This window comes from Saimiri boliviensis, chromosome 9 (genome assembly GCF_048565385.1).
Source record: "Saimiri boliviensis isolate mSaiBol1 chromosome 9, mSaiBol1.pri, whole genome shotgun sequence".
Lineage (NCBI taxonomy): Eukaryota > Metazoa > Chordata > Mammalia > Primates > Cebidae > Saimiri > Saimiri boliviensis.
Window position 1 is genome coordinate 95,995,417 of NC_133457.1, and position 19,427 is coordinate 96,014,843.

Consider the following 19,427-nt stretch of genomic DNA (forward strand, 5'->3'; position numbering starts at 1 on the left):
TCCTGACCTCAAGCAATCCATCCTCTACCCTCAAAGTATTGAGATTACAGGGCGTGAAGCACCATTTTTTTCTTTTGTGAATCCATCTTTTGTTACAGGAATGTAACAAAACAGCATCACACCTTTCCCCCACACCCTACAGCAGCCAGAGCAGTGCTCGTATCTGTCTCCTCCACTAGAACGAATGCTATGTAAAGGCAAAGGTTTTGTCTGAAGAAGTCCCCAGTGCCCAGGACTATGTCCGTGTAGAGCAGAGCTCAGTAAACACTTGCCCAGTGGCTGACTGTCTCCTACTAGAAGGTCAGCTCCTGAGGGCAGAGACTGTGTCTGTCCTGTTCACATGCAGCCCTAGTGCCTGGCACACAGCATGTGCTCAGTAAAACCCTGTCGATGTACAGGTGGAAAAATTCGGGCCCAGAAGGAAGGAAAGACTGGTCTAAGGCCCTCCCCTGAGTGTGGCAGAGCTAGGACCAGTACCCAGCTCTCCAGTGGCCCCTCCTTTCTCCATCCCAGAGCACACAAGAGCCCAGGCTCTTTGTTCACTGAATAAACACAGTTTATTACTGAACTGCACTTTCACCTTCACACAATTTCAAAGAGCTGGAACAAGTGTGGGGTAGGGGTTGGGGCAGGGACCCTCAGGAGCCAGGACCCTCGGCCGGCTTCCCTGGACCAGGGCAGGGGAGGGAGCATCAGGCCGTCCAATCTCCGGGCACCAGCTCTCCACGTGCACGCGCACTGCAAGCCAGCAGCTCCTCACACATAAATACAGACACGCTTAACAAAAATAGTATATCATCTTCACAAGGAATAAAAACTAGTTTCGAATATGTACAGCAGAGAGCCCGGGGTGGCTGGGACCCCTGGGGATGAGACAGGCCAAGGGTGGAGCAGAAGAGAGAGGGAGGCCTGAAGAGCTCCTGGCCAGGCCACTCTGACCTTGGCAGCCCGGCTGCCCAGGCTGGACAGGTGTGGGGCACAGATCTGCCTGGCCAGGCAGGACTGGTCCTTCTAGTCAGCCCTACCCCACCCCATGCAGCAGGCTCTCCTTCCTGCCCTTCCTGCCTGAGGTAGGGAAGACCCTGGGGCTCCCATAGCTTTTCCTGATAGCTCCCCTTCACCTCAGGGTTGAGTCCCCTGAAGTCCCATGAGGAGCAGCCCAAGGTAAAAATGCCACAGGCTGCTCTTATAGGAAGTGAGGCAGCTGAGGCCATAAACAGCTCTGGGGCACCTGCCTTGGGCCCAGTTGGTCCCTCAATCATGGTCATGGGAGCCAGGGAGGGGAAGGGACTAGGGTGGTGCTGAACTGCAAGAGCCACCCCAGCTTTGGCATGGGGTGCTTCCTGCAGCTATAGCCCCCTCCCTCCTGGATGGGGCTGGCCTCTAGCCAGAGGCTTCTGGAGGACATATGGACTGCGAGTAAGGACTCTGCCAGTCCAGAGGTGGGAAGGGAGTCCTGGTCCTTGCTTCTTTATCCTAAGCAGCCTGAATCCCTAATTAGTCAAAAGTGGCCCCTAAATGGCTCTTGGGGGATAGGGATGGAAGGAAAGAAAATCCAGGTTAGTGTGGGAGAGGGGGGAAAATGACCAATTCTGAGGCCACAAACATCAAAACAAAGGCAATCTACTCTCCTTTCTGGGGAAGAGGTTCTGAAAACTTTCAAGCTCCCTGGCAGAAGAACATTTTCAGGAGGCTAAGGGGTAAAGGTTGCACCAATCAGGTAGGGCCCTCCTTCCCCCAGCTACAAACCCTTCCATACCTGCCAGCCTCCTTGGGACAGATTTTGTGGAAATTTTGTGGATTCTGAGGCCAAGGGAACTGAGGTGTGGGTGTCTTACAGAAGTGTGGTAAATTCTAGAAAACTAACTGCAGGGGACCAGATCTAGGCCCAACCCTGTGGAGGGTAGGTGGGCATGGGCTGCATGTAGTGGTTCTCCTGGTGGCAATGGCGGCTGGACGGAGGGATGTGGTAGGGCAGGGCAGGGGTGGGAGGGTAGAGTGGATGGTCAGTGTCTGGTCATTTCCGACTAAAGAGTGAGCCCAGCAGAACCACGCCGGCCACAGTCATGCCCGTCAGGAACCAGCGGTTGAAGCGCTCCTGGCCCTTTCTGCTCTCGGCTGCTGCATTGTTTCCATAGAGTTCCACAAAAGTGTCCTGCAGGGAGAGAGAGAGAAGGAAGGTGCAGTTTGAGTTGTCAGACAGTAACGTAGGTGGGTGGGGGAAGGGGGCCATCTGCATGCTATGGCCTTGGTGATGTGAAAAACTGTAGCCACCAGTGCCCACTATGGGCCAGGTAAAGGGCTAAGGGTGGTCCTCTTTCTTTTTTTTTTTTTTTTTTTTTTTGAGACGGAGTTTCGCTCTTGTTGCCCAGGCTGGAGTGCAATGGCGCGATCTCAGCTCACCGCAACCTCCGCCTCCTGGGTTCAGGCAATTCTCCTGCCTCAGCCTCCTGAGTAGCTGGGATTACAGGCACACGCCACCATGCCCAGCTAATTTTTTTAGTATTTTTAGTAGAGACGGGGTTTCACCATGTTGACCAGGATGGTCTCGATCTCTTGACCTCGTGATCCACCCGCCTCGGCCTCCCAAAGTGCTGGGATTATAGGCTTGAGCCACCGCGCCCGGCGGTCCTCTTTCTTGACCCTCAGTGGGTCATAATCAACTCATGCTCCTGCTGAGAAAGCAGGCAGAGAGGAGCAAAGTACCCTGTCCGAGGTCAGTCAGGAAGCAGCACTTATTCTAGAATCCAAGGTGGGAGTGAGACAGGCAGGGCCAGGGAACTGACGGAAGCCGCGTGGCTGGAGCAGAGTGCAGGACAGGAGGGCATGGGGAAGATGATGGTGCAGGGGTGAGCCAGGGCCAAACCATGTGTGGCCTGGAAGCTGTGAGGAGCCCGGAGTTGAGTCTGAGGGCTGTGTGGCGTGTAGAACCACTAGGCCTCAGACTTTCTACTGCTGCACCAGAGGGAGGGACAAGAAAGCATGGGGCTAAATCCTCAGGGTCATTTGGGGCCAATCCAGGGATAGATTGGGTCAGGTTGGTGACGGAAAAGCAGGGCAGAGGAGAGAGGGTAACTACGACGCAGGACTGAGAGGCCTCCATGATGGGGTCTGTGAGGCCCTGTCCCTGTCCTCCACTCCAGGGGCTGTGACTCCAGGCCCAGGAGGTTGTCACAACAGCCCTCTGGCCTGAAGCTAAGTCAGAAGGGAAGCACATGATAGGGGGAAGGAGGAGCTGTGGGTTAAATTACCCAGCCCAGGATGCAACAGCCTGTGGGGCAGGGAGAGGGACACTTAGAGCATACTTTGTTTTGTTTTGTTTTTCTGAGACCCAGTTTTGCTCTTGTTGCCCAGGCTGGAGTGCAATGGCACAATCTTGGCTCACTGCAACCTCTGCCTCCCGGGTTCAAGTGATTCTCCTGCCTCAGCCTCCTGAGTAGCTGGGATTACAGGCATGCATCACCATGCCTCGCTACGTTTGTATTTTTAGTAGAGACAGGGTTTCTCCATGTTGGTCAGCTTGGTCTTGAACTCTCAACCTCAGGTGATCTGCCCGGCTCAGCCTCCCAAGTTCTGGAATTCCCAAGTGCTGGATGGAATTACAGGCATGAGCCACCCCGACCGACCTAGAGCATACTTTTATTATGAGTAAGCGTTGTACCCAATTTGTCCTTGAATCCTCCCAACATTGCTGCAATGCAGGCTGTCTCTCTCCATTTACAGACCAAGAAGCTGTGCCTCTGAGGGCCCTGGGACTAGATCAAAGTCACCCAGCTATGTCAGTGGTGGAGCCAGAATCCAAACCTGTGTCTGGCACCTAGAAATAAGTAAGAGAGGCCGGGCGTGGTGGCTCACACCTGTAATCCCAGCACTTTTGGAGGCTGAGGTGGGTGGATCACGAGGTCAAGAGATCGAGACCATCCTGGTCAATATGGTGAAACCCCGACTCTACTAAAAGTACAAAAAATCAGCTGGGCATGGTGGCATGTGCCTGTAATCCCAGCTACTCAGGAGGCTGAGGCAGGAGAATTGCCTGAACCCAGGAGGCAGAGGTTGCGGTGAGCCGAGATCGCGCCATTGCACTCCAGCCTGGGTAACAAGAGCAAAACTCCCATCTCAAAAAAAAAAAAGGAAAGAAAGAAAGAAGTAAGTTCAGGCTGGGCGAGGTGGCTCAAACCTGTAATCTCAGCACTTTGGGAGGCTGAGGCAGATCACAAGGTCAGGAGATTGAGACCATCCTGGCCAACATGGTGAAACCTTGTCTCTACTAAAAATACAAAAATTAGCTGGGCGTTGTGGCGGGCACCTGTAATCCCAGCTACTTGAGAGGCTGAGGCAGGAGAATCGCTTGAACCTGGGAGGCGGAGGTTGCAGTGAGCCGACATCACGCCACTGCGCTCTCAGCCTGGTGACAGAGTGAAACTCCATCTCAAAAAAAAAAAAATAGCCGGGCGCGGTGGCTCAAGCCTGTAATCCCAGCACTTTGGGAGGCAGAGGCGGGTGGATCACGAGGTCAAGAGATCGAGACCATCCTGGTCAACATGGTGAAACCCCGTCTCTACTAAAAATACAAAAAATTAGCTGGGCATGGTGGTGCGTGCCTGTAATCCCAGCTACTCAGGAGGCTGAGGCAGGAGAATTGCCTGAACCCAGGAGGCGGAGGTTGCGGTGAGCCGAGATCGTGCCATTGCACTCCAGCCTGGGTAACAAGAGCGAAACTCCGTCTCAAAAAAAAATAAATAAATAAATAAATAAATAAATAAATAAAAAATATGTATGTTATATATTTTATATATATATATATATATATATATTTGTTTGAATACATATGCTCTCTCTTTCTCTAGAAGGATGCGTAAGATTAGGAGGAGACTCTTACTATCACAGCTCATTTGCAGCCTTGACCTCAGGGTTCAGGCGATCCTCCCACTTCAGCCTCCCAAATAACTGGGACTACAAGTGTGCACTATGATGCCTGGCTAATTTTTGTATTTTTTGTAGACACAGGGTCTCACTTTGTTGCCTAGGCTGGTCTCAAACTCCTGGGCTCAAGGGATCCTCCTGCCTCAGCCTCCCAAGTGTTAGGATTACAGGTGTGAGCCACCATGCCTGGCCTCATCACCTCACCACTTTTTTTTCCCCTTAAACTGCACATACTCCCAGAACTTTTCATAACTAGCTTCTGAACTTTGTTTTAGCCATTCTCCTGCCTCAGCCCCCGAATAGCACCTAGCTAATTTTTGCTTTTTTTTTTTGAGATGGAGTTTCGCTCTTGTTACCCAGGCTGGAGTACAGTGGTGCAATCTCAGCTCACCGCAACCTCCGCCTCCTGGGTTCAGGCAATTCTCCTGCCTCGGCCTCCTGAGTAGCTGGGATTACAGGCATGCGCCACCACGCCCAGCTAATTTTTTATATTTTTAGTAAAGACAGGGTTTCACCATGTTGACCAGAACGGTCTCAATCTCTTGACCTCGTGATCCACCCGCCTCGGCCTCCCAAAGTGCTGGGATTACAGGCTTGAGCCACCGCGCCTGGCAATTTTTGCATTTTTAGTAGAGACGGGGTTTCACCGTGTTAGTCAGGCTGGTCTCAAACTCCTGACTTTAGGTTATTCACCTACCTCAGCCCCAAAGTGCTGGGATTACTCAAAGTGCTGCCCTGATCAAGACACGTTTAGTATAGGCCAGGGGTGGTGGCTCCTAAATGTGTCTTTTTTTTTTTTTTTTTTGAGACGGAGTTTTGCTCTTGTTACCCAGGCTGGAGTGCAATGGCGCGATCTCAGCTCACCGCAACCTCCGCCTCCCGGGTTCAGGCAATTCTCCTGCCTCAGCCTCCTGAGTAGCTGGGATTACAGGCACGTGCCACCATGCCCAGCTAATGTTTTGTATTTTTAGTGGAGACGGGGTTTCACCATGTTGACCAGGATGGTCTCGATCTCTCGACCTCGTGATCCACCCGCCTCGGCCTCCCAAAGTGCTGGGATTACAGGCTTGAGCCACCGCGCCCGGCCCTCCTAAATGTGTCTTGATGAGGGCAGAGGTCCTGTCGTGTTCCTATATACCCAGTGCTCAGAACAGTGTCTTGCACATAACTGGTGCTCAATAAATACATGAGTTAACAAATGTATTGCATGTCTACTACGTGTCAGGCATTGTTATCCCACTTTACCTTCATCAGAATCCTTAGACATAGAGATTTGAGCCACATTTCACAAATAAATGCCTGAGGTTTAAAGTAGGGAACACTCAGCAAACAGATGGCAGAGTCAGGATCAGACTGCAAGACCGCCTAGCTTCAAAGGGAGTGCTGCTAAGGCAACTTCCCTTACCCGGGAGGCTAGAGGGACCTGTCCTGTCAGCAGTGCTGAAAGGATTTCCTGGAGAAGGAATGCGGGAGCAGGACTGAGGTAAAGGATCTGGGGAGAGGAGGACAGTAGGGACATGGCTATGCTTCCCTGTTTCCCACTCCATCCTAGCCAGCCTCTGCGGGTCTTGGCAGACAAAAATATTTTCACCAGAGGTTTGATTTTGTTGCTCCCAAGTTCGCCCAGGTGGAGTCATAAAACAGGCTTATCTGTGATAGGGGAGAGTTCCAGACTATGAAGAGCATGGGAGAAGGTCCTGGTTATCCCAAGAGGCCAAATGTCTCTCAAGAAACCAGGGACACTGGGTTGCAGCCAAAATGGGAAAGGCCTAGCTCCCTTGATGGGAACTTTCCTGAAGTAGAGGGCTGAGAGCCACAGGACATTTTCAGCTCTGGGGCTGGGTTGGAGTAAACAGGCGCTGTCCCCACAAGGGCACAAAGCATTCACTGTCCAGGAACAGTCATTCCTGGGTGGAGGGAATATTCTCATTTCAGTGTTACAGAAACATTCTCATTTCATCCGCCCTTGCCCCGACTCATGCGTTCCTGGTCAGGACAACCTTCATCTCCACTTTAGCAGCTTCTCCTGGGGAAGGGGAGTAGGATTTCCAAGGGGTGTGGATTCTAAGGATTGCTTTTGCAGAAAGAACATGAGCAAAATGGGGCGTGTTGTTCCAGGGCGGGTGCTGGAGAGGCGGTGGCGTGGGTATATTTAGCCCATGGTTCACACGACAGACTTGGAAACAAACAGAGCCATTTTCTCAGTGGGCGGCTACTCTGGATAAATAAACAGGATTGCAGAGCAGCCCTGGTGTGGAAAAGCAGAGATAAGCCCTGACTACTCCTTGGGTGGCTCCCATTGGTGTTAGCCAGGCTGGCATGGTAGGCAGGGGATGAGGTTTAAGAGTAGGTTGCAGAAAAGTCTCTGATGTCACAAAGGTTTCTAGGAGACCCAGGTTCAAGGGCCTGCCTATCTGCATCCTCAGCTTGATTTAGAAGAAAGTGGGGGAAGTTTCTCTTTGTAGCTGACTTCCATGTGGGGGTTTGTAGGGCCACTGGGGACAGGCAATGGCTAATGACCTCCACAGGAGAGTCATGGAGTCCTAGCCAGGCAGACCCACGAAGTTAGCAAGGCCAATCTACCTGCCCATTCTACAGTTTCCACTGCTGGTTTCTGGTAGAGCCAACACTAGAAAACTGGGTCTCCTGACTTGGCCTGTAGGAGATGCCCAGGCTAGTACCACTTTCAAGGTTCTTCCTCTAATATATCAGAGCTCTCCACAGGGCCACAGCACATAAAGAGACATAAGCATAGCTGAGGTATTCAAATTTCATGGGAAGGCAGTTAAGACAAAAAAGTGAAGACTCCTTGCAGGGATGGATGATTTAAAAAAAAAAAAAAAAGGTTGAGAAATACTGCCTTACTGGGAAGGAGAGAGGATAACAAGAAAGAAAAAAAAATATATAATTTCAGAGATGATAGAGTTGTAAATCCTGGGGAGGTGATAGCGAGTACCTGAGAGAGCTGGGCAGTGGCTCATGCCTGTAATCCCAACACTCTGGGAGGCTGAGGTGGGCAGATCACTTGAGGCCAGGAGTTAAATATCAGCCTGGCCAGCGTGTTGAAACCTGTCTCTACTAAAAATACAAAAATTAGCTGGGCATGGTGGCGCACACCTCTAATCCCAGCTTCTTGGGAGGCTCAGGCACAAGAACTGCTTGAACCTGGGAAGCAGAGGTTGCAGTAAGTTGAGATTGTGCCATAGCACTCTAGCCTGGACAACTAAGACCTGAATGACAAGATGACAGCAGCTATGAGAGATTTAAAAAAAAAAAAAACAACCTTGGATAAGACAGAGCTTGGACCAGGTGCTCACACCTGTAATCCCAGCACTTTGGGAGGCCGAGGCAGGCGAATCACCTGAGGTCAGGAGTTCAAGACCAGCCTGACCAACATAGCAAAACACTGTCTTTACTAAAAATACAAAATTAGCCGAGCATGGTGGCAGGCGCCTATAATCCCAGCTACTTGGGAGGCCGAGACAGGAGAACTGCTTGAACCCAGGAGATGGAGGTTGCAGTGAGCTGAGACTGCACAACTGTACTCCAGTCTGGACAACAAGAGCAAAATTCTGTCTCAAAAAACAGAGAGAGAGCCTGTTTTGGCAGAGGTAATAAGTGCAAAGGCCCTGAGGTTGGAGGGAGAAGAGTGGTGTTCCTGGGTTGTTGCCTGCTGTGTGCCAATTTTCCCCAACAGTCTGGGGACTCAGTGCAGGCTGGGACCAAGTCTGGCTCAGGACCCAGTCAGACAGGCACAGACTGACTTCAGCTAGATCTCTGCCCAGAGGCAGCCAACTGAATGATGCAGGTCACCTTGTAGCTGCCTGTGACCCTGCAGAAGTCAGGTGAAAAGGTTGGCATGAGGCCCTGAGGAAAGGGGCCCAAATGCCAGGGGCCAGCCAGAGGTTCAAATATAGTCACTACTTGAATCTGATTTTTCTGTTCCCATCCTGGCTTCATTACCCACATTTCCCTGTTTTTTTTTTTCTTCTATCTTTTTTTTTTGGGTAGAGTTGGGATCTCACTATGTTGCCCACGGGTGGTCTCAAACTCCTGGTCTCAAGCAATCCTCCTAGCTTGGCCTTCCAAAGTGTTGGGATTACAGGCATGAGCAACTATGCCTGGTCTTCCCACTTCCCACTTCTTCCTAGTAGTGTGATTTTGAGCAGGTTACTTCACCTCTCTGGCCCATGGTGTCATTGTTTTTTTCTTTTTCTTCTTCTTTTTTAAAGATGGGGTTTCACAATGATGGCCAGGCTGGTCTTGAACTCCTGACCTCAGTTGATCCACCCACCTCGGCCTCCCTAAGTGCTAGGATTATAGACGTGAGTCCCCGTGCCCAGCCTGTTTTTTTCTTTTTAGCTTCTCACTCTGTCACCCAGGTTGGAGTACAGTGGCATGAGCTTGGCTCACTGCAACCTCCACCTCCGGGTTAAAACAATTCTTTTGCCTTAGTCTCCCAAGTTGCTGGGATTACAGGCCCATGCCACCATGCCTGGCTAGTTTTTTTGTATTTTTAGTAGAGACAGGGTTCTACCACATTGGCCAGGCTGGTCTCAAACTCCTGACTTCAGGTTATCCACCTGCCTTGGACTCCCAAAGTGCTAGGACTAAAGGTGTGAGTTACCATACCCAGCCCTACTTGTTAACAGTAATAAAACAGGAGGCTGAGGCAGGCGGATTTCTTGAGCCCAGGAGTCTGAGACCAGCCTGGGTAACATAACAAGACCCTGTGTCTCTTAAAAAAAAAAACTTAAAAAAGGGGCCGGGCGCGGTGGCTCACATCTGTAATCTCAGCACTTTGGGAGGCCAAGGTGCATGGATCACGAGGTCAAGAGATCGAGACCATCATGGTCAACATGGTGAAACCCCGTCTCTACTAAAAATACAAAAAATTAGCTGGGCATGGTGGTGCGTGCCTGTAGTTCCAGCTACTCAGGAGGCTGAGGCAGGAGAATTGCCTGAACCTAGGAGGTGGAGGTTGCGGTGAGCCGAGATTGCGCCACTGCACTTCAGCCTGGGTAACAAGAGCGAAAATCCGTCTCCAAAAAAAAAAAAAAAAAAAAAAAAAGTTAAAAAACTTAAAAAAAAAAATTATCCAGGTGTGGTGATGTGCAGTCCCAGCTACTTGGGAGGCTAAGGAGGATCACTTGAGGCTGGGAGGTCGGGGCTGCAATGAACTGTGTTTAGGCCACTGCATTCCAACCTGGGCAACAGAGTGAGACCCTGTCTCAAAAAAAACAAAAGACAAAAACAAACAAAAACTATTATTATGACAGCTGACCACTATCAAACATTTTAATGTTTCACCTGTGCTGCGCACTGAGCTAAAGCACTCTATGCACGCTAGGCCACATTTCCCAATTACATGTACAACCATCATGTTCACTTGAGAGATTATTTTTTGTCCTGTCTCCTTGCCTTGACTGGGTGTAGCTTTGTCATCGGCCTCTCTAGAACTCGGTGCTATACCTGGAACACAGCAGATGACATTTTTTTTTTTTCTTTTTGAGATGGAGTCTTGCTCTGTCACCTAGGCTGGAGTGCAGTGGTGTGAACTCAGCTCACTACAACCTCTGCCTCCCGGGTTCAAGCAATTCTCTTGCCTCAGCCTCCTGAGTAGCTGGGACTACAGGGGCATGCCACCACACCTGGCTAATTTTTTCTATTGTTTAGTAGAGACGGGGTTTCACCATATTGGTCAGGCTGGTCTTGAATTCCTGAAGCAGATGCCATTCTAAAGGAATCTATTTTAGAAAAACAAATGAATGCTTTCATTTGATCCTTATAACATTTATCAATAGCCTCATTTTCAGATGTCAAATGGAGGCTCCAGAGTTTACCCAAGATCCCTATCTAGGAAGCTGCAAGAGTGGGATCTCTCTGAGATTCTTGCATGATTCTTTTTTTTTTTCCTTTTAATCTATCCAAGACAGTACTTCATTCACACTAATTCTGACATTCAATCTTGCCATCTTAGGCCCTGCTATTTCTACCCACAGAAAACCTGACTTCCTTAGTGACTGCAGCAGCAGCAGACACTTTCTGAGCACTTACCCTGTAAGGTACCCTTTTTGGCTTTTTTTGTAGATTTGTTCATTAATTGTCTCCACACTCTGTCAGTGGGTACTACCATTAACCCATCATATAGCTGATGGACATGTGGCCCACAGATGATATGTGACTTGCTCAAGGCCATGTAGTGAGCTGGTGACCTAACTGGGATGCCTACACCAGCAATCCAGTTCCAGGGCCTTTACTCCTAACCTTGATGCAGCACTCTGCTCAGTTTCAAAAGGACAATCATGTAATTCTGTGGCTGAAAGAGGCCTTCATTCTAAGTCCAGGTAACCTGAGGCTCAGAAATACTGAGACCTAGTTAAAGTGGCCAGGTATGGTGGTTCACACCTGTAATCCCAGCATCTTTGAGAGGTCAAGGTGGGTGGACTGCTTGAGCTCAGGAGTTCAAGACCAGCCTGGGCAACATGGTGAGATTCCATCTCTACAAGAAAAATCTTAAAAATGTAGCTGGGTGTGTTGGCGTGCACCTATAGTCCCAGCTACTCAGGAGACTGAAGTGGGAGAACTGCTTGAGGCAGAGGTTGAAACTGCAGCGAGCTGTGACTGCACCACTGCATCCTGGCCTGGGTGACAGAATGAGACCCTGTCTCAAGAAAAAAACAAAAACAAAAGGGAAGCCACTTTTAAGCCCCAGTATGTTTGGCAGCAAACTCCATATTCTGGGCCAGGGCCACGGCCCTGGGTCTGTCTAGGAGGGTAAAGTAGCCTGAGGTCATCAGCTGAATGAGTAAGCAGTGGCTCCTGCCAGCTGAGGGGAACTGGTACCACAGGAAAAGGATGTGACGAAGACCAGGAGGGAAAGTGAAACCCTTCCGTCCTGGCTTCAGTGAGGAACAAGCATCCCTGTGCCAGACGAACCCTTCCTTCCTCTTGGGTGACTCTGGAGGGCCCAGGCCCACTGCTTCCTTCCTGCCTAGTTATTTCAGGAAAGAGGTAGGTGGAGAAGAGGAAGGGGGAAAGTGCCAGGAACACCAGGACTGTACCTTGTCCTGTCCTCCTCACATCTCTGCATTGGCAGGCTGTGAGTCACCTGCAGAGTCACCTTCTGCTCCTGGCCTCAGTTTCTCTGATGGAGAGGCTGATAAATGCTTGCTGAATAAACAAACAAGGCCTTGCTAGAAGTTCCCTGGGAGATGGTAGGAAGGGCGGTAGGGCAAACGGAGAGGCCTTATCACTCTCTTGGCAGGGAGTTGCAGGCGGAGACTCGGAAGAAGTGAGGTTTGTGGTTGGAATCCACTTCCTCTGGTTTTCCTAGGGGAGCTGTTGGCTCCCGAGATGTGAGAAGACACAGCCTTTCTCCTCTACCCCGCAGAAGCATAGGCCTGGAGGTGGGCAACATGAAGAAGCAGCTCAGTGGGGACAGGGGCAAAGACAGGGGTGGTGAGACTGTGCTGGGGTCAACACCTCAGCCAAGCCAGCCTAGCTATGGGTGCCACAGCAAGCCTTTCAGCTTCTGAGCCTCAGTTTCTCCTGCCTTGAACTCCACAACAGTAGTGATAAGACCAGGGGGTATCAGAGAGGGATCAAGCCATCTGGGCTATAGGGAATACTGGTGGCATCCTCACAACAAACTTCATGTTAATCTTCCTCCAACTCTAACCCATTCAGTTCAGCTGCCAGCCTCACCTCCTCCACCTCCTCCCCCACCATTAGTTCTAAGAAGCCGTGCCTGACAGATGCACTTGCATTTCTCAGAAAAGGAAGCGGTTGTGCCGGGAGGAGATAACACCTCCGCTGGGGAATCAAGAAAGCTATCAGGCCCAGCAGCGCGAGTGTGGGCTCTCCATCTCTCTAGCTCAGAACTGGGGTGATGGGCTTGGGGGCAAAGGAAAGAATTCAGAAAAGCATTTACTGGGAACAAAGATGCTCATTTTGGGGCTCACAACCTCCTTCCCTGGAAGTGATGGTGATAAAACAGCTGAAGTTTTACTAGGTACCAGGCATGGTGCTAAGTGCTTCATGTGTTAAGAATTTGCTTAATCCTCACAATAACCCCACTGAGTACATGCTGTTAGTACTCTACAGCTTACCTATGATGAAACAGGAGCAGACAGGACAAGTCACCCTCCCAAGGTCACAGAGGCATTAAGAGGTAGAGTTGTGATTTGAATACAGGTAGTCTGTCTCTAGAGACTAAACACTGAACCATTCCTGGGTGGCTGCTATGTGCTCATATGGGTACATCCCCTGGGATTCCGAGGCTTCCCCTCATCTCAACCCTCTCATTTCGACCCTGGTGGCTCTCTATTCTTTCATAGGTAGGTGGCCACAGCCCTCCATTCCTCTCCCAGTGTCTAGGGTGAGAAAGACCAATACTCACCCTTGGAACAGAGTCAGACTCCAGTGACCTTACAACATACCCATCTAACCTTCCATGTAATACTCAAAATCACCATGAACACCCGCATTTCACAAACAAGGTTGAGAAAGGCAGAGTGCTGAATTCACACAGTGGGTCCCTTTTATCCTGATAGTCCACACCCGTGGGAGTTGGTAGTCATCTCTAGGGCATTCTCTCCTTACGTACTTGTGATAGAGAGCTCCCTCCTTCCTGGGTGGAGCATTTCATCTATGGACAGCCCCCATTGGAAAATTCTTCCCTGTCAGGAAGCTGATGCTTGTCTCCCTCTATCTCCTTTGACTGGCTTGTCTTAGTTCTGATCTCTCTCCTCTGCTGCTCTCCTCCAAGTATCAGTTTCCTCATTTGTGAAATGGAGGTGCTATCTGGAGGAAGACATTTAACTTCTACTTCCCTACCAAGTTGGGCTGCCAGAGTACAGAGCAGGCAGGGAACCAATAAGTCTTGAAAACTAGATTAAGACATTTTGCTTTTGACCTCATCTGTAAAATGGGGATAAAAAAATGTCCTTATTGGCCGGGCGCGGTGGCTCAAGCCTGTAATCCCAGCACTCTGGGAGGCCGAGGCGGGTGGATCACGAGGTCGAGAGATCGAGACCATCCTGGTCAACATGGCGAAACCCCGTCTCTACTAAAAATAAAAAAAAACTAGCTGGGCGTGGTGGTGCGTGCCTGTAATCCCAGCTACTTAGGAGGCTGAGGCAGGAGAATTGCCTGAGCCCAGGAGGCAGAGGTTGCGGTTAGCCGAGATCATGCCATTGCACTCCAGCCTGGGTAACAAGAGCGAAACTCCGTCTCAAAAAAAAAAAAAAAAAAAAGTTCTTATTTATTTATTACCTCCCATTTTCAAGTGATTCTCCTGCCTCAGCCTTCTGAGTAGTTGGGACTACAGGCACGTACCATCAGGCCCAGCTAATTTTTTTGTATTTTTAGTAGAGACAGAATTTCACCATGTTGGTCAGACTGGTCTTGAACTCCTGACCTCAAATGATCCACCTGCCTCAGCCTCCCAAAGTGCTGGGATTATAGGCATGAGCCACTGTGCTTGGCCTAAAATGTCCTTATTTCAAAAGAATAAGGTTATATTACTGTTTGAACCATGAGGATGTATTACTGTTTGAACCATGAGGATTCAAACAGTAATACATGTAAAGGTCTTAGAATCGCACAGGGCACACAGTTAACTTTCAGTAAACATCAGCTATTATTGTTCTTACTAGTAGACCATGGCTCAACTCGCGTCTTGGAGCCTTCTCTGTGGCTTACAGTGGCCTCAGGGTTTTCTCAGCTTCACCTAGGGCCAGGCTGCCTCATTCCTCACGTGCCGTGTTCTGTTCAGACTCAAGACCTTTGCCCATAGTGGTGCTTTTGCCAAGCTCTCTCCCACTTACCTCTGAGGTCTTAATCCACAGGTCACCTCCTCAAGGAGCCTAGTTGCTCACTTCCTCCCCCATTTGATTACGGGCTCTGTCCCCTAGGCCTTGCCCAGTGCTGGGCCCAGAGAAGGTGCTGAAGAGTATGGCTGAGTGGTGCACAGAGAGGAGGGAAGAGAAGAAAGGCCAGTTCCTTCTCTCTTCATCCCTTTCCTCACTGCCTGGCAAAACTAAAAAGAGGCCCTGATATAGCAGGTGATTAGGCAGGGCATCCAGTATTCTCCAGAACCTATCTCCCAGGCTAAGGAAGGGGAACAGGAAGCTTATGGAAAGAATCTAGAAAAGGCCTCTTCTGCATTGTGCTGAGGCAACAGGTGGGAATGTGGTAGCAATCTCCAAAAACTAGGACTTCCTTCTGAGCTCTGACTCTAAGTATTCCATGGCCCAAAGGAGCTTCTCCTTCCTCCTCTCCCCGGAAAGCTATGGCAACTCCCTTGTCTGGTGCAGATCAGTACTGGATGCTGTGGAGAAAAGGGTACCGGGCTGACAGTCAGTGGATGTGGGTTTCGTTTTCCAGTTCCATCACTGATTTGCAGGTGAGTCTTTTCCCTGTCTGAAATTCTGGGAGAGTCTGGGGCTTTCCCCAACTGTAAAAAAAATAAAGTGGGGGTCATCTCAAAGGACTCCTACTAGGGCTGCAGTATAAGGAGAATGAAAGTAACTCATAAAAGACAAATGAGTGACTACCGGGGTTGTCTCTCTCAGGAGTATCCAAAAGATCCAGTGATTTAGTGTATAAGGTGAGAGGCAGCATTCTGAAGTAGGACTTGTTGCCACAAAACAGTTTGATCCTTCACCTCAAAGCCTGCTGGGCATTGCTCTGAAATCTGCAGGATTCCAGGGGAAGAGAGCAATAGGCACATCTATGACTCCTGGGCAAGGCTAGATCTTTCTATGCTCTAGCTCCTGTGGCCTCAACCTCTTCACCCCAGCACCGCCTCCAACTAGTCCAGACAAGTCCCGGGTATTTTCAGCCACCTTTATCTGATCGGAAATGTTTGGAATTCCACAGCAGAAGGCAACAGCTCTGGAGGATTTGGGGAAGGGAGCAAATCCCATAACCAACACCCTTCCCTCCCCACTGTACAGATGAATGCTCACACCCTGTAACCAAAAACTCAGGGCTGGAGGCGCCCACAGGGTTGCATTTCCTCCATTCTGTGATGTGATGGAACTGGGAAACAACACCCATATCCACTGACTGTCAGCCTACTACTCTTTTCCCCACAGCATCCTGCATTGATTGGTACCAGACGAAGGAGTGGGTTCCTTCTAGTTTTCTGCCCTATTCATTTCTGCCCCAGTCCACCCCTCCTTTAAGGTGCAGAACAGTAAGATGCCTGAGATGGTGAGAAGAGGGCTTGGGCACCTTACCTGATATCAAGGGAGGGACCACCCAGAGGTGTGCTGTTCATAGTCAATACCCAGAGCACCACCACTAGGAGGCCCAGAAGCAACTCACTGTCCCACGTGATATGGCCTGTGGACCACGCAAAAATTTCAGAGCATCACAGAGATATGTGATTCAACCCTGAGCAGGTGAGAAACTGAGGCCCAGAGGAGGTGAAGGGACACCTCCAAGGCTTCATACAGGGACACAGCAGAGCTTGGTCTCAGGCCTCCTTACCCTGGAGGGAGACAGTGTGTGTGGCTTCCAACCCTAGTTCTATGACTGCCTGGCTGCAGGACCTGGAGCAAGACACTTTACCCCTCCAAGCTTGGTGTTCCGGCTGCAAAATGAAAACAGCTGTACCTATGTCACAGGCCTAGCAGCAGAATTAAATGGTCCATGGTAAGTGTTCTGTAAATGTTAGCTGTTGCTGCTGCTGTTATCATTATTATTATTATCTGAGACAGGGTCTCACTCTGTCACCCAGGCTGGAGTGCAGTGGCATAATCTCTGCTCACTGTAACCTCTGCCTCTCAGGTTCAAGAGATTCTTCTGCCTCAGCCTCCTAAGTAGCTGAGATTACAGGGATGTGCTACCACACTAATTTTTGTATTTTTGTAGGCTAATTTTTGTATTTTTAGTGGAGACGGGGTTTTGCTATGTTGGTCAGGCTGGTCTTGAACTCCTGACCTCAAGTGATCCACCTGCTTTAGCCTCCCAAAGTGCTGGGATTACAGGCATGAGACATTGCACCTGGCCTATTTATTTTTATTTTTATTTTTATTTTTTTTGAGGCGGAGTTTCGCTCTCGTTACCCAGGCTGGAGTGCAATGGCGCGATCTCGGCTCACCGCAACCTCCGCCTCCTGGGTTCAGGCAATTCTCCTGCCTCAGCCTCCTGAGTAGCTGGGATTACAGGCACACGCCACCATGCCCAGCTGATTTTTTGTATTTTTAGTAGAGACGGGGTTTCACCACGTCAACCAGGATGGTCTCGAACTCTCGACCTCGTGATCCACCCGCCTCGGCCTCCCAAAGTGCTGGGATTACAGGCTTGAGCCACCGCGCCCGGCTTTTTTTTTTTTTTTTTTTTTTGAGACAGAGTTTTGCTCTTGTTGCCCAGGCTGGTGTGCAATGGTGTGATTGCAGCTCACCACAACCTCCGCCTCCAAGGTTCAAGCGATTCTCCTGCCTTAGCCTCCTGAGTAGCTGGAATTACAGGCATGTGCCACCATACCCGGCTAATTTTGTATTTTTAGTAGAGATGGGGTTTCTCCAGGTTGATCAGGCTGGTCTCAAACTCCTGACCTAAGGTGATCCACCTGCCTTAGCCTCCTAAAGTGCTGGGATTACAGGTATGAACCACCCACCCAGACTTTTTTTTTTTTTTTTTGAGATGGAGTTTCACTCTTGTCGCCCAGGCTGGAGTGCAATGGCGCAATCTTCGCTCACTGCAACCTCTGCCTCCTGAGTTCAAGTGATTCTCCTGTCTCAGCCTCCCAAGTAGCTGAAATTACAGGTACCCAGCACCACGCCCAGCTAATTTTTGTATTTTTAGTAGAGATGGGGTTTCACCATGTTGGCCAGGCTTGTCTGGAACTCCTGACCTCAGGTGATCCACCCACTTCGGCCTCCCAAAGTGCTGCGATTACAGCTGTGAGCCACTGCATGTGGCCCTGGCCTATTTTTTTAACAGCTAAAAATGAGTGGCTCCATTTGTACTTCTCAGAGTGCCTCTCTTATTTGTAGCTATAAACAAACAAACAAACAAAAGCAACAGCTAATATTTGCTGAGCTAATATTTACTGTCTGAATTCTCAAAATCTTCCAAGTAGGTAGGTGCTGTCCCCATTTTACCAATGAAGACACTAAAACTCAGACAGGTGATGAGACTTTGCCTGAAGTCACTGGTTACTAGTGAGGGCATTTAACTTCATAGCATGTTACATTTGCCAGTGCAACAAGATACATATAGAGGTTTTACTAAGACCTTTCCTTCACCCTTTCACCTACCCAATATTTACTGAGAATCTGCCATTCTTCAGCCTTGAAAGTCAGAGACCGGCTGGGTGCGGTAGCTCACGCCTGTAATCCCAGCACTTTGGGAGGCCGAGACGAGTGGATCACGAGGTCAAGAGATCGAGACCATCCTGGTCAACATGGTGAAACCCCGTCTCTACTAAAAATACAAAAATTAGCTGGGCGTGGTGGCACGTGCCTGTAATCCCAGCTACTCGGGAGGCTGAGGCAGGAGAATTGCCTGAACCAAGGAGGCGGAGGTTGCAGTGAGCCGAGATCGCACCATTGCACTCCAGCCTGGGTAACAAGAGCGAAACTCCGCCTCAAAAAAAAAAAAAAAAAGAAAGTCAGAGACCACTTTGAGTACATGGAAGTAGCATTCCCCCCTGGTTCCCTGGGTGCCTCAAGGAGTGAGAAAGGGAAGAATATGCTGAGGCTACTCAGTGATAAACCCACTTTCCCCCCAAGCCAGCTCTGAGGACAGTACTTGCAGAAAGAGTTCCTCTCTCTGTCTGGTCTTTATCTTGGAAACAAAAGTGATGCCAAATCGCTTTGGTGAAGCAATTAGATGAGTTTTCTAAGATAGGACACAATCTATCTGTAAGCCAGGGTCACCTATGGAGTTGTAGGAAGGCCCAGACAGGCTGCCCTACCTAGTTTTGGACACTCATTCATTCAACAAATCTTCATTAAGTGCCCACTAAGTGTCAGGCACTGTGCCAAGTGCTGAGGATAAAGCAGCAACTAAATAGAATGAAAATTCGTACCTGTATGAGTTTATAATCAAATGGGAAGAGACAGGCAATAAACATGTCAGATGGTGATGTGTTAAAAAGGAATAAATGTGAGAAAGGTGGTAGAGAGAAACATGGAAGAAGGTCAGATTAGAATCCATGGTCAGGGAAAACCTCTTGAGGAGGTGAATTTGATTAGAGAACTGAATGAAGTGAGGGAACAGGCATTGCAAAAATCTGAGAAAAGGCAGTGGGAACAAGTGCAAAGGTCCAGAGGCAGGAACGTGCTTGAGGTGCTCCAGGAACAGGAAAGATGCCAGTGTGGCTGCAGTCCAGTGAATGTGAGGAGACTGGTAGTGATGAGATCTGGAGGTAGCTAAGGGCCCGACTGTGTAGGGCCTGGTAGGCCATTTAAAGACTTGGGCTTGTCCTGTGGAAGCACTGCAGGATTTTGAGCAGGGAAAGGACATGACCTGACTTTGGTGTTAAA

At 49.7% G+C, this 19,427-nt stretch overlaps 1 protein-coding gene across 4 annotated transcripts in view; it reads right to left on the bottom strand.

The window, feature by feature from the left end:
• Positions 1-534: 534 nt before the first annotated feature.
• Positions 535-19,427, bottom strand: part of BCL2L1 (BCL2 like 1) — a 63,916-nt gene continuing 45,023 nt past the window's right edge. For 3 of the 4 annotated variants that reach the window (XM_010342555.3, XM_010342554.3, XM_010342553.3), the window contains exon 3: positions 535-2,155. In XM_010342555.3, coding sequence (XP_010340857.1) covers positions 2,018-2,155 — 138 coding nt within the window. In that variant the 3' untranslated portion in view covers positions 535-2,017. The remainder of the gene's footprint in view (positions 2,156-19,427) is intronic. The other variant, NM_001280000.1, reaches the window with a different exon arrangement.